Here is a 15,021-nt window from a genome sequence, read left to right on the forward strand (position 1 = left end):
ATGACAGACTAATATCCTGCACCAATATAAATATAAATCAGGCAATCTTAATTACAGATCAGTACACATTACAATTTTAAGAAAAAGAGGGATGCCTGGGTGGCTCAGTCAGTTTAGCATCTGTCTTCAGCTCAAGTCATGCTCCCAGGGTCTAGGATCTATTCCTGCATCGGGCTCCCTGCTCAGCGAGAGGCCTGCTTCTCCTTCTCTTCCCTGCTCCTGCTCTCTCTCACTACATCTGTCTCTCTCAAATAAAGAAAGAAAATCTTAAAAAGAAAAAGGCTGGGTATAACATCTTCACAAAATGAACTGCATGCTACATGTTCTCTCACTATTGTTTCTTGGAATAAGATATGCCTAGTTCCTTGCCAGCCCAACATTCTTTTCTACTGATCCCTTTCCAGATACTCCTCTTAGCCCTAGATACCAACCCTCCCCACACCATTTCCTCCTCTAGGACTGTCCTCCCCAGTGGGTGTAGTCAGGGTCAATTTAATAGGATATGAAAGATACAGGGCTTGCCAGCTGAGGGCTGTCTCTATCCAGCACAGCCCAAAGGGCTCAAGACAGTGCTCACCCACTAAGAAAACCATCCCCAAAGATCCAAGAGGGCACCACCTAAAAGATGACACCATAGTAAACACTAGAGCAATGAGGAAAATACAAATAGCTTTAGTCTAAAGCATAATAATTACGATCTTTTTACTTAGGGTATATTAGCTGTTGAATTCTCTTGAAGTGTAGGTTGTAATGGCTCTTCATTTCCTGTAGGAATCCAGTATTAAAGAAAGACACACACGTGGGGCACCTGGGTGGCTCAGTCAGTTAAGCGTATGTCTTCGGTCCAAGTCATGATCCCAGCATCCTGGGATCCTGCCCCATGTAGGATTCCCAGCCAGCAAGGAGCCTGCTTCTCCCTCACCCTCTGCCCCTTCCTCCACTCATTCTTGTTCTCTCTCTCTCAAATAAATAAAATCTTAAAAAGAAAGAAAGAGATAGATGCACACTTCGATATATTAGCAAACGCCTGGGGTAGAGACCCATTCTAAGCTGTTTTGCTAACATTCTCTTTCACCTCAACCCTTCACTTCCCTACACTTTTTAACTTCCTGGATATAAAATATTAGTAACTGGTCAAAGAGCTCTAAAAAAGATTAACACATTAGAAATACAGTACTTAGTGTATGACTGAATAAAGTTAAATGGCATTTAAACCAAACTCTATACTTTGATCTGAGGTAACGAATCCTGTTATTTATGCTTTGTTAAACTCTCATTTATTCGCAATCCTTCTTCCTCATCTCTAACCACATTTCCTCCCACAATAACCTAGCAGTTCCATTCAATGTAGACTTCATTTTACAAAACCACAGAAATTGTCTTTACATTTTTATTTCCCTTTCCTTCAAATGGTGGTTAAACTGACCTCAATGAGATTTTAAGATAGATACATACAAAATAATCTATGTTTATTAAACCAGCAAATTCCTTAAAAAAATACATAATTTAATGAATTAAAAAGAACAAGATCAGTAGGTCAAAACAGAAACTTTATACCAAGAACCATGAGTTGTCTGCCAAGCCTTCATCCATCAAGATGGCAATGTTTTAAGACCAGAAAGCCCTGGTCAATTTTCAGGTAACTGCAATGAATTGTCTTAAGCCCTTAAGACAGTACACTGACGAAATGAATTTACAGGATGAGTGAGTAGCCAAAGCAGGAAAAGTCACGTGAAATGGTAATAGATCCATGAGGCTGACAGCAATAGCTAAGAGTTTCACTTTGTGGTGTCTCAGAAAGTAACTTTAAGAAAGAAAAATCGAATATTCAGCTGCAAATAAGAGTATTAAAACACCAAAAAACCAAAGTAATAAATTTTGAAAATGAAACAAAAACAAGAGATCTGGCTAAATTTAAAAGCCAGACAGCTCAAGTACCACTGCCTACAACACGCAAAACACTTCTAGCAAAGGAAAGCGGGTGCCAGAAAATTAGGACATTCTCAGGTACTGCTCAAGAAAGATCCATCTATCCTAACAACCACCTCATGTTTTTGTGTTATATACAAGATTAACAAAAAGATTGCTCAGCCACATTTTATTTCCATGATTACAAAACACAAAGAATACAAAATTTTAAAACATGTCCTAATTCTCGCTCTTGGGATTACACCTTCAGAAATTCAAATATACACTTTCAGAACTGGAAGACTTCTTTCAAGACACGTGGAGGCAAAGGAAACAAAAGCAAAAATGAACTTTGGGACTTCCTCAAGATAAAAAGCTTCGCACAGCAAAGGAAACAGTCAACAAAACAAAGAGGCAACCCACAGAATGGGAGAAGATATTTGCAAATGACACTACAGACAAAGGGCTGATATCCAAGATATATAAAGAACTCCTCAAACCCAACACTCAAAAAACTGATATAAAAATGGGCAGAAGACCTGAACAGACACTTCTCCAAAGAAGACATACAAATGGCTAACAGACACATGAAAAAATGTTCATCATCACTAGCCATCAGGGAGATTCAAATCAAAACAGTTAGAATGGCAAAGATTAACAGGACAGGAAACAACAAATGTTGGAGAGGATGTGGAGAAAGGGGAACTCTTTTATACTACTGGTGGGAATGCAAGTTGGTGTTGCCACTTTGGAAAACAGTGTGGAGATGCCTCAAAAAATAAAAAAGGAACTACCCTATGACCCTGCAACTGCACTACTGGGTATTTACCCCAAAGATACAGATGTAGTAGAAGGAAGGGCCACCTGTACATCAATGTTCATAGCAGCAATGGCCACAATCGCCCAACTGTTGAAAGAGCGAAGACATCCTTCAACAGACAAATGGATAAAGAAGATATGGTCTACATATACAATGGAATATTACGCCTCCATCAGAAAGGATGAATACCCAACTTTTGTATCAACATGAATGGGACCGGAACAGATTATGCTGAGTGAAATAAGTCAAGCAGAGAAAGTCAATTATCATATAGTTTTGCTTATTTGTGGAGCATAAGGAATAACACGGAAGACACTGGAGATGGAGAGGAGAAGTGAGTTGGGGGAAATCAGGGGGAGACGAACCATGAGAGACTGTGGACTCTTAGAAACAACCTGAGGGTTTTGGAGGAGCAGTGGGTGGGGGGATGGGTGAACCTGGTGGTGGTATTAAGGAGAGCAGGAATTGCATGGAGCACTGGGTGTGGTGCATAAGCAATGAATCTTGGAACACTGAAAAAATAAAATTAAATTTAAAAAAATTTTAAAAATTTTAAGAATACAAATATACACTTTCAGAACTGGAATATTTCTAGTCTTCTGCATGAAAGTCATTTCTAAGACAAATGGTACAGAGATATAAGATTTTACTTACTTGCTTTCTTATGCAGTAACTTGTGAGTTGCCCAACTTCCTTTAAAACATTCCTGAAAAAGCAAAAATGAAAATTAGTGTCAGGCCTTCAGAGACATTTTAAGGAATACTGTATGTAAAAAATAGACACCGGACACTTTGCGCAAGTCAAAATCTGTGACTTTACTACATCCAGTATTTGGGAAGGCTTAAGAAATGCTGATACCTATTTAAAAATTCACTTCAAAAAGGAACCTAAACTTACAGTACTTCAAATAAGTAGAAACATTAGCCTATATTATAAATAGCAGTCACAGTTACATTTCAATTTTATGTCATCAAATTATTTTGAAGTATTTGAAAAGAACCATAACCCAATTAATCAATTGTATACTATACAAATTTTGCAGATTTTTCCATTATTTACAGTAGTTTGATTCCTGGCTAGCTATACCCTCCTCTTTGTTTTCTCCATGATGACAGCCCTACATGGTAAGTTCAGTGAGGGAAGGGACTATGTCAAGATTACCCCCACATCCCCAGAGCCAATCACAGTAGTTAGCACACAGTGGAGCTTCCGTGAGTACTTTGAGCAGAAGAGATCAATGACCAGGAAGACTCAACTTTTCACTTAAGAAAAAAAGTTCACGTGACATATTTCAGATGCCAGTAGGAAGTGCTGTCTTGGGAAAATGAACTCGAGTAATAAATTGAATTCGAATAATCAACTCAAGTAATAAATTAAAAAAAAATTAATTCAACCAGATACAGAACTTAAGCATGCTTTCATTTTTATGGTATTTCCTTCAAAGGATTTAAAATTATTCAAACAAATCATTATCGATACGAAGAAAATTCACAAAATCCTACAAATGTTTTGACTTTGCAATATAAAAGAGTAAGTAATGGATTTTTTAAAAAGCTAAGAAAAAAAAAGAAAGCACCCCTAGGACTATATAGTAATCAAACCACAGTACACCAGTGATGCTAAAGCTACTCTCCCCTGAGGTTCATCCAAAGGCTGAGGGGTTAGTTTCCTCCTCCAGGGCCAGAATCTTCACGACTTCCCCTTTTCTCTCCCTGTATCCTCCATGGCAGGCCAACTGTTAGGTTAAGAAAACCTATTACCTCCTATTGCAACGTTAAACCCCAAAACTTCAAATGTACAAAAATGTACAAATGTACATTCAAGGATTTTTTTCAATTTTGAAGCTAAAACTAAGGGGGATGTGGTTGGCAGAATAACGGAACCCCCAGGAATGGCCATGTCCTAATTCACAGAACCTGTCAATGTGTTGGGTTACAACTAAGGTAAAAGAGAATTAAAGTTGCTAATAAGCTGACCTTAAGGAAGAGGGAGGCACGGAGTCATCAGAGAAGGAATGACGGGAGGTAGGGTTGGAGAGAAGTTACATTGCTGGGAGTGAAGATGGAGGAAGGGGCCATGAGCCAAGACACTAGCCTCTAGAAACTACGATGCTCAAGTAACAGTTTTCAAAGCGTCCAGAAAGGCTGCCAACCTGCCAACACCTGACTTTAGCCCTGAGACCTATGCAGACTTCTACCCTACTGAACTGTGAGAAAACAAGTTTGTGTTGTCTTAAGCTACCAAGTTTGTGGTAATTTGGGATGGCAGCTATAGAAAACTAATACAGGAGGGAAAATAGTTATCCCTATCTGCTGTCAAACTGCAAAAACCCTCACAACCAGCAAAAAGGTCAGTTTTTCTCCACCCTGGAGTTACAGGAAACTGGTTGAAACATACACACACATATTTATCTATGATTCTGCCATAAGAGGTATTGTAATTAACTGAAAAGTCCCAAGAACTGAAACAGGAGTAAGTGACTTCTTCAGTACTACATCTATTCAGCCTAAGAAAAGAAAGGTAAAGTCAGTATTAAACTATAATATAAAGACAACCATAATAAATAATTACCATTTACTATGTGCACTATATACCTGTATCTCATTTCATCCTCAGAAAAATCCTGCAAGGCAGATAGCATTATCCCCATTTTACACATGACAAAACTGAAGCACAAACAGCTAAATAACTTGTCTGTCACATAACGGAATCACACCAGGCAGAATGAGAACACAAACCCAGGATTACCTAAGATCATGCTTTCTCACTGCTTCTGTGTGTGGATGAGTAGGTATAGGTGTGTGTGGAGAGTTTATATTCAATTCAAAGCATCTATTTAGTACCAAACTCAGAACTAGAAAACATGTATGCAATTAAGCTCTACCACTATAAGCTCTAGAATTATATCTTTAAGGGGGCACCTGGGTGGCTCAGTCAGTTGAGCCTCTAACTCCCCGTTTCAGCTCTGGTCATGATCTCAGGGTCATGGGATTGAGCCCTGCGTCAGAGACTCTACACTGGGCGTGGAGCCTGCTTAAGATTCTCTCTCTCCCTCTCTCTCTGCCTCTCCCCCAACTTGTGCTCACTCTCTTGCTCCCTCTCAAAATAAATAAGTAAATCTGAAAAAATAAATAAAATTTTATCTTTAAATCTAGGAAATGATAACTACTAACCATTTTCATGGAGCCTCAACTGCCATACCTATAAAGTGGGGCTGATACGTCTAGGGAAGATAATATAGCAGATTAAAGGAGAACCTTTAAATAACTCATGGGAAAGTAGTTAAAAAAGTTTCTAGCACATAGCAAGTATCAAAATATGGAAGCCCCTGACATCCCAGTGCTTATCACTATGCCTGGCATTGAACAGGTTTTCTTGGTTTTTGTTAAAGAATGAACAAAAATTAATGTGATCATATACACAAAGCCTTCTTCTGGTTGCAGATGGAAATGTAAACCTTCCATCACCTTCCAGGACCAACCGCAAGCTGCCTACTCCATAGCCTTTCTCCCCTCTCCTGGACACCAAAGAACGCTGCAACAGCAGAACTGTAATGGACCCTGGGAAAAATTCCAGCCTCCTGGATGATACAAGAGGCCTCGTGACCTAGTCTGGCCAACATGTGAGCCCAATTATCAGGTGAGGCCTCTGGAAAGCTTTTTAGAAAAGAGGCACCTATTTTCTCTTTGCCTTTCCCTGCTTCAAACCCAGAGACGCTGGCTGAGGTAAAGCAGCAGTCTTCTATCCACAAAGTAGTGAGGGCACCCCAAGAAGCCAGGGTCCCTGATGACTTTGTGGAACTGCTGTTCCAGTCTCAAAATATCCACACCTCCAGACTCCTCATCATTAAAAAAAAAAAACTCTACACCTTTAGTTTTGGAAGATGTATTGGTTAGAAATTGCATTAGATTATGAGAAACAAAAGCTCGAAGAACAGTGACATAAACAAATCAATCACTCACCTATTTCATAAGACTAAAAGGCAGGGGATGGGGTGGGGGTGGGGGTAGGGGAAAGGGGCCCTGGATGAAGGTGGCTGTAACAACTATAGCAGGTTGAATAATGGCCACCCAAAGACACCAGGTTCTAATCCCTGGAAACTGTAAATGTCACCTTAGTTTGAAAAAGGGTATTTTTGCATATGTGATTCAATTAAGGGTCTTATGATAGGGAGATTATCCTGGTAGGTCCTAAATGCCATCATCATGAGTGTCCTTAGAACAGGGAGGCAGCGGGAGGCTCACACACACAAAAAGGAAGTAATATGGCCAGAAGGGTAGAGATTGGAGTGATGTGGTAGAGCCTCTGGAGGGAGCACCGCCCTGCCATCACCTTGATTTTGGTTCAGTGAAACTGACTTTGGACTTCCTACCTCTCCAACTGTGAAAGAATACATTGCTGTTGTTTCAGGCACTCTGTCAGTGGCAGTTTGTTACAGCAGCCACAGGAAACTAAGGCAGTAAATAACAAGACACCAGGGCATACACCTAAAGAATGACTCCAATGAGGGCACTGAGGGTGAAGGACTAATAATAGTTTTCTTGAAGCTTTTCCTGCTTACATGTACTTATTCATGAAGTCAACTCCCAATTACGCACAGTGATTTTTAAATGGGATCAACAAAGGCACATGACTTATTTTAAGAAACTTCAGTCAGCCATTTCAACCCCTACTCTTCCTCCCCTTTCCACACTACTCATCATCATGGGTTAGACTGGCAAAGGTGATGAGACAGATTATAGAGTTTCACTTGTTTTTCCTTCGTCCAGCCTACCTGATAGCAGAGATATTCATGGCAGTAAGGTTGTCAACAAGGAAAAGTTCAGGGATGGGGAAGAAAGGAGTGGAGACAGGCATTCAGGGTGCATCCTGGAACTCCAATCTAAGAGTCAGCCAGGTCCAGAGGCAAAATGCCACCAGGGCTGCATGCCTGGTATACCACTGCTGTTCTTCAGTTCCAGGCCTTGACTCCAGTGTCCCCTTAATACCAGGCAAACCATCTGCATACTAAGTGCGCTGGGTCCAATTCTGAATTCATCTTCAGTAGGACAGCTTAGAATAAATCAACTGACTGTCTGTCAATGAGAACGATGTACGGCTGAAGTGGCTTACACGTCTCCTAGGTACTGATACAGTCAACACTGCAGCACTGCAAGAAACAGTCTTCCCTGAGAAAAATCAAGGTCAGATTTTTTGCCCTGTCAAATACACCCACCTTTCCAAAATCCGAAGGTACTCCACTTGTTAGGTAAGCACCAGCACAGTTTGTATCCTCAACCTGGCTAACCCTTTTCCTGCCATCATTAAAATCAGGATATAAAAAAGGCAGGAGACCACCAAAAAATGAAAAGAAAATATGTCAGGAATAGAGAAGAGACTTCTGAACAGAGCAGGGTTATCAAAAGATGACTTTCAGATACTCTTCAGCTCCATTAGCCTAGGATTCCATATTTTAAGTAATTATGAAGAGACTACAAGTTCTTAAAAACTTGTGACAGTAGAAATGATTATCTCAAAGTTAATCTCCCCCCCTAAAGTAAAGCAAATGACAAAAAGTTGAAAACAAAGAGATGGTGTTTTTGAAAAAAAGGATTTGAAACCAATGAAGTCTGGGGCACCTGGCTGGCTCAGTCAGTAGAGCATGGGAATCTTGATCTCAGGGTTATAAGTTACAGCCTCACAATGGGTATAGAGATTACTTATTAAAAAGGGGGGCGGGGTGCCTGGGTGGCTCAGCCGTCAGCTCGGATCATGATCCCAGGCGCCTAGGATCGAGTCCCGCATCGGGCTCCCTGCCCAGTGGGGAGCCTGCTTCTCCCTGTCACTCTGCTGCTCTGCCTGCTTGTGCTCTCTTGCTTTCTCTGTCAAATAAATAAATAAATAAAATCTTTTAAAAAAATATATATACATATAGGAAAAAAAGAAGAAACCAACAAGTCTAATACCTGAATAATAAAAGTTTCAGAAAGAAAAGGGAGAGGGGAGATCAAAGAAATAAATTCAAAGTTCCCCATAACTGAAAGACAGGCATTTCCAGACTGAAAAGACCCCCAAAAGATAAAACTCAACTTGCCCAAGGAATGCAATATGAAATTTCGTAATAGTGCGATAAGAGAAAATCCAATAGGCTTCCAGAGAAAGGGGGGAGGGCTCGATCCCAGGTCCCCAAGATCACGACCTGAACCGAAACCAAGAGCTGGACACTTAACCAACCAACCCACCCAGGTGCCCCAACAACTGGTTTTTAACACAGGTAGTTAGTCCTTACTTTGCACAGTAGTGCAGAACCATAAAAACGACCATGCAAGCTGTAACTGTACAAAGTAATCTTCATAATCAAAGGGAAATTACAATTGTTCCATGACCTCTAAAATTTTTTGATACGACATCCAAAACTCTGTCAGTTATAAATACACAGAGTATTGGGGGAGAAAATAAAACTCATGTTTATTTATTAGTACACCATACCACTGAGAATTAGAGCATTTTATTTATTTATTTAAAAACTTACCAAGACCAGTTTGAATGTTTGCTTTCTTCCCATTGTATAACTCATGAAACGGAGTGAGCATCTTTTTTATGATTGGCAAATTGTCCTACTCTTTTCTAGGTATGGAACAACTTCCAAATTTTATCATTTGTACTGTCAATACCTCTGAGAGTTCCATTAAAGTTTTTGTTGGTATTATTTCCCCTGCAACATTGCTATTCTTTTCATCACAACCATTTTCCTCATTTATTTCAACAAGTTGACTCCACAGAGTTGCTCTGGCTGCACGTCTAGAGTTTCTAGAATGGTGAGCAATGCCAACTTTCCCGTGGTCGGCTATTTCTTTTATAAACCCCTTTCTGGATTTAGATTTCACTTCCGGCATGATCATTTACCATTTCTTTGCTGCACTTTCTATCTTTGTTGGCAAATCCCCTCTTTCGATTATCCATTTTTGTAAAACATCACAGAAGTCATCACTGGCAAACAAAGCAACACAACCACGGACTTGGCTGTCTGGAAGAAAAACAAGTAAGAGTTGCACAATGGCCAGTCATTGATAGGTTCTGAAAGAAAGGAGGGATTGGTCACTGATCAAGGTGCACACCTGTGATTTACACAATGATCCTAGGACTAAAGAGCTCTCTGCAAAGTATGTACTTCATGTTGCTGGGAGACTGGTTTCACTTAACTAAACTATGCTAACTAAATTCATGCATATCAAAACTGCAAAATAAGATCTGCCTTTAGTGGGTACCTATCTAGCTCAGTCATCAGAGCATGCAACTCTTGATCTCGGGTCATGAGGTCAAGCCCCAAGTTGGGTGTAGAGCCTACTTTAAAAAAAAAAAAAAATCTGCCTTTATATAGTTGGCACTCTGATACAACCTATTTATAAAACTTTTCTAAATAGGTTATGTGAACAAAATATTTCTGTATCACCCAGGATCTTTTTTTACCCTCACAGAAGCTGACACACATTTCCTTAAGTTAAAAAAAAATCTCTATCCCAACTGATTCATTTAGAGAACACATAAGTTTACATACCAGTTTAAATGGGGGGCAGGGGATACATACTAATTTAAACAAGAAAGGGAGGGGGAAGACATCATTTCTTTAAAGAAGCATTTAAAATGTTACCAAAAATTTAGCATATTCACCTAATTTTTAATACTAAAAAACAAAACAAAAAAATACTTTAACATTAACTACTTATTACTAAGGATACTTCATTAATTCCTGAAGGGTTTATAAGTAGGGACAACTCAAAACCCACAAGATTTCCTAAAACACTCCTTTTCAAAAACGGCTAGTGGCTAAAAATCATGGACTCGGAAGTCAGACAGACTTGTATCCTAGTTTGGTCACTTACTAGCTGTACGACAAGTCCTGGTTCCCTCAACTACTATGTAGGGAAAACAACTGTGCAGTGCTCAATTCTAAGTATCATCAATTTTGTTAATTTTTGAAGCAATTTAAATTTTAAACTTGAAAAGATGAAGCACCTAAATATCTGTCTTTAACGTGTGTCAATCCTGGCCCAAAGTCTCGGCTTATGAAAACCGATGGGCAATGATGCAACTAGTCATTACTATGAGCTTTGTATCTTTTTAGCATCATGACTGCCCACAGACGCTGCACTGTTGGGGAGGGTATGTAACCTGAAGTTCAAACCTGCTCCCACCACACCGACCATCAGAGAGAACCAAGACTCCTGGCTCATGGCATCCGAGTACAACCAGGGATCAATCTCTGGCAGAATTCTAAGCTATGCAGACATAATGGCAACCCTTAAAAAGTCAGGTCTTTTTTAAAAATACATATAAAAAATAAAGCATTGATCAGCGACACCAGTAGCCACAGTGCAAAGGAGGCAAAAGTCAGAATATTTATTTAGTCCAACCATAAAACCTGAACAGAATGCATGGAACAGTTATTTAAGAATTCTGAAGAGCAAACAGTAGCAGGCAGATTAGGGAAGACCAAAATTTGAAGTTCCACTGAGTTGGTGATGAGATCAGCATCCTAGCCGACCCCACGTATCTTCAGCGGCACCAGAGAAGCGACCACCTGGCACAAACACACAGTGCTCCCAGAGAAAAATGCTCTAATTCTGGCTCAAAGACCAGAAGAGGGAATTAACAGTGCTCAAAGAGCACAGATACCACCTTCTCCTCTCTCTTTATCCTCTGACACCCCAGACCCCAAGTGATCCCGAGGTAGCCACCTATGAGCCTGCAGGAGCCAAAATTCTGAGGAAGAGGCATTTTCCTTCTCTAATCAGTGAAGCTGGAGTCCACAGAGGGTGGACCAAACCCCACTTTCTACTGTCTGCCTTCTTGCCATATAGCCCCAGACACAAGCAGTCATAAAGTATGCAGCAAAGCAGGTAACTAAACCAAAGATTTCTGGCCAGAGAACCAACAAAGAGAATTCCCAAGAAACCAGAAAGTACTACGAAGGAGTTCCAGAAAGGGACCCCATAGAGCTGTTCATAATACAATACACTGATGCTTGTGAGAACAGAACTAATCCAAGTCTCAGACCAAGCACTGGGTCAGAAAGGTTAGAACTCGCAGCCAGAATCTAACCCAGATCAGGAGTCTGCTAAAACAAAAATATCAACATTCTCCACAGGATTTAAACAAGACTCAAGATCTCATAATATTCAAAATCTCCAGGATACAATCTAAAATTATTTGACATATAAAGAACCGTAAAAATTTCAACTCACAAAGGAAATGAAACAACAGACACCAATACCAAGATGACATGAAAATTGCCATTAACTGACAAAGACCTAGAAGCAGGTATTATTAAAATGCTCCAACAACCAATGAGGGCATTCTTAATACCAGTGGAAAAAGAGAAAATCTTTGCAATGAAAAATAGACATAAAAAAAAAATCACATGGAAATTTTAGAAGTGAAAAATACAGCAGCCAAAATAAAAAACTAACTGCGTGGATCCAAGAGCATAATGGAGATGACAGAGGAAAGAGTCAGTGAACTAAAAGATCAAAAGAAATTATCCCATTTGGACATGGAAAAGATTTATTTTTAACGAACAGAGACTCAGGGACAAATGTGACAATAAGGAATTACTGACAGCAAAGAGGGAAATTACATTATGATTAAAAAAAAAGTCAACTAAGATGATATATCACAATCTAAATCGTACATGTCTAACAACAGAGCTTTAAAGTACATAAAGCAAAAGCGATGAAAGTGAAAGAGAAAAGTGAAAGTGAAAGAGAAAAATGACAATACAGTTGGAAGAAAAATTAACATTCATTCATAATAAAAACTCCCAGTAAATTAGGAGAGCATTTCAGCTTTCTAAAAATCATGTATCAGGAGCACCTTGGTGCTCCTGGGTGGCTCAGCCAGTAAAGCATCTGCCTCCGGCTCAGGTCATAATCTCAGGGGCTTGGGATCCAGCCCCACATCGGGCTCCCTGCTCAGCGGGGAGCCTGCTTCTCCCTCTCCCTCTGCCTCTCCACCCCTCCCACTCATGTTCTCACTCTTTCTGCTTCTCTCTTCCAAATAAATGAAAAATCTTTAAAAAAAAAAAAAAATCATCTACCAGAAGTCTACAGATGCCATATTTAATTGTGGAAGGAAGACAAAACGCTTTCTCCCTAAGATCAGGAACCAGACAAGGATGTCCACTCTCAACATTCCTAATTCAACATTACACTGGAAGTCTTACAATTCAACAAGGCAATAAAAAATATATATATAAAAGCCATAGAGACAGAAAAAGAAAAGAAAGAAAACTGTCCCCATTCAAAGATGACATAAGTATCTATATAAAAATACAAAGGAAAAACTCCCAGAACTAAAATATCAGGTTAGCAAAGTCACAAATACAAGGTCAACACACAAAAGTCAACTGTTTTTCTATATACTGGCAATATATAATTGGAACATGACACAAAAGCAATACTATTTACAATTACTCCTCCCCAAATTAAATAAAGAGCATAAATGTAACAAAACAGGTACAGCAACTATATGCTGAAAACTAAGAAACAATGATAAATCAAAGAAGATCTAAATAAATACAGAGACATCTTGTGTGCCTGGAGTGGAAAACTAAATGTCAGAAAGATGTCAATTCTCCCCAAATTCATTTATAAGTTTTAAGCAATCTCAACTGGGATTTTTTTTTAGATATAAGAAAGTATGATTCTAAAATTTATATAAAAATGCAAACAAACTAGAACTGCTCAATTTTGAAAAAGAAGAATAGAATTGGAGGAATCTTACACTTTTTCTTATGTTAAGGAAATAATTTTTCCTATTTCTACTCTAAAATTAATTAGGGGCTGATGGTGAATATCACCAAATGCATCTTTAGCATCTATAGGAGGAAATTTTTTTGTATTTGATATAATGACTTAATGTATTATTATATTAATAGCTTTTCCAATTATTTCATGATTTCTAACTCCCTGAAACAAACTAGTTGACTATGGTGGGTTATTCTTTTTTATACTATGCAATACAACTTGGTAATATTTGTTTTGCAAAGATGTAGGCATTTTATATCTCTCACTGTGTATTGCTGGATATTTTAATTCAGGTTTTCCTTACTGCCCTTTCTTCCCGTTCCTGTCTACCTGCCATTTCACTATTACTGCCAACCCTTATCAGCACTGGCCTACAGATAATGTCTCAAAAATATAGGGGCGCCTGAGTGGCTCAGTGGGTTAAAGCCTCTGCCTTCGGCTCAGGTCATGATCCCAGGGTCCTGGGATCGAACCCCACATCGGGCTCTCTGCTCGGCAGGGAGCCTGCTTCCCTTCCTCTCTCTCTGCCTGCTTGTGATCTGTCTGTCAAATAAATAAATAAAATCTTTAAAAAATATATATATATATAAATACTCCTGCCATCTTCTTAATGAATAAAAAGGACCAGGTGGCAAATATCTTAGAGGAAGGTTCCCATCAAGGTGGGTTAGCAGGACATCACCTTCCATTAAGAATAAAAACCCGTGGAGCCTCCGTCCGACATTGATTAATGGGAACCACCATGTGTTGAGAGCCTTTCTTGTGTCGGGCATCTTGGATGCATCACCTCATTCACATGTCACATGAATCCTAGGAACTGGATATTAATATTCCCATTTTACAGATGGAGAAGTTATTTAAACCTTTCCTACAAACTAAAGTCAAAATAATTTGAGCCAGTTCAAACAACTATTGAGTGGTAAAGCTGGACTATAAATACAGGGTTTTCTGGTTCCAAAGTCCACTCTCTGCACAGCTACAGGGCTCACAGGGCAGGGCAAGGAGGAGAATCAGCTTGGTAAAGGAGATAAAAGGGGTAAGATATCGGTCTGCACCACTGCCTCCCCACTGCAACACCATGCCCTGTGCATATTTTCCGTTTGGCTGTCCCTGAGTTGTATTCTGTATAGTAAATCAGTAAATGTGAAGAGAAACGAAAACAATCTAGCAGGATAGAGGAGAAAGAGGAAGAAGCAGATGAGATCAAGGTAAAGGGGGACAGATTTTGGAGAAAAGGCTAAATAAAAAATTTTAGCTTAAGATTTTTACAAATATAAATATGAAGAACATGAAGAATTTCTCAGTATATACTAAGAATTGGCAAAAGGACAAAAATCAAAGGAAAAAATATGAGACTGGTCCCAAGCAGAATTACATTACCATTTTACAAACATTTTACAATGTTAGATGTTTTTATTCACAGAGCTTATATTATTGTAAGTATGCTAATTCTCTTACCAAAATTATTTCTTTATTAGAAACTATAGTAACCCATGTTATTAAGTACAG

At 39.2% G+C, this 15,021-nt stretch overlaps 1 protein-coding gene across 1 annotated transcript in view; it reads right to left on the bottom strand.

The window, feature by feature from the left end:
- METAP1 (methionyl aminopeptidase 1) overlaps positions 1 to 15,021 on the bottom strand; it is a 67,319-nt gene that overhangs the window by 29,172 nt on the left and 23,126 nt on the right. The window contains exon 2 of the mRNA XM_045995074.1: positions 3,383 to 3,434. Within this exon, the coding sequence (XP_045851030.1) occupies positions 3,383 to 3,434 (52 nt within the window). The remainder of the gene's footprint in view (positions 1 to 3,382; positions 3,435 to 15,021) is intronic.

This window comes from Meles meles, chromosome 2 (genome assembly GCF_922984935.1).
Source record: "Meles meles chromosome 2, mMelMel3.1 paternal haplotype, whole genome shotgun sequence".
Taxonomy (NCBI): Eukaryota; Metazoa; Chordata; class Mammalia; order Carnivora; family Mustelidae; genus Meles; species Meles meles.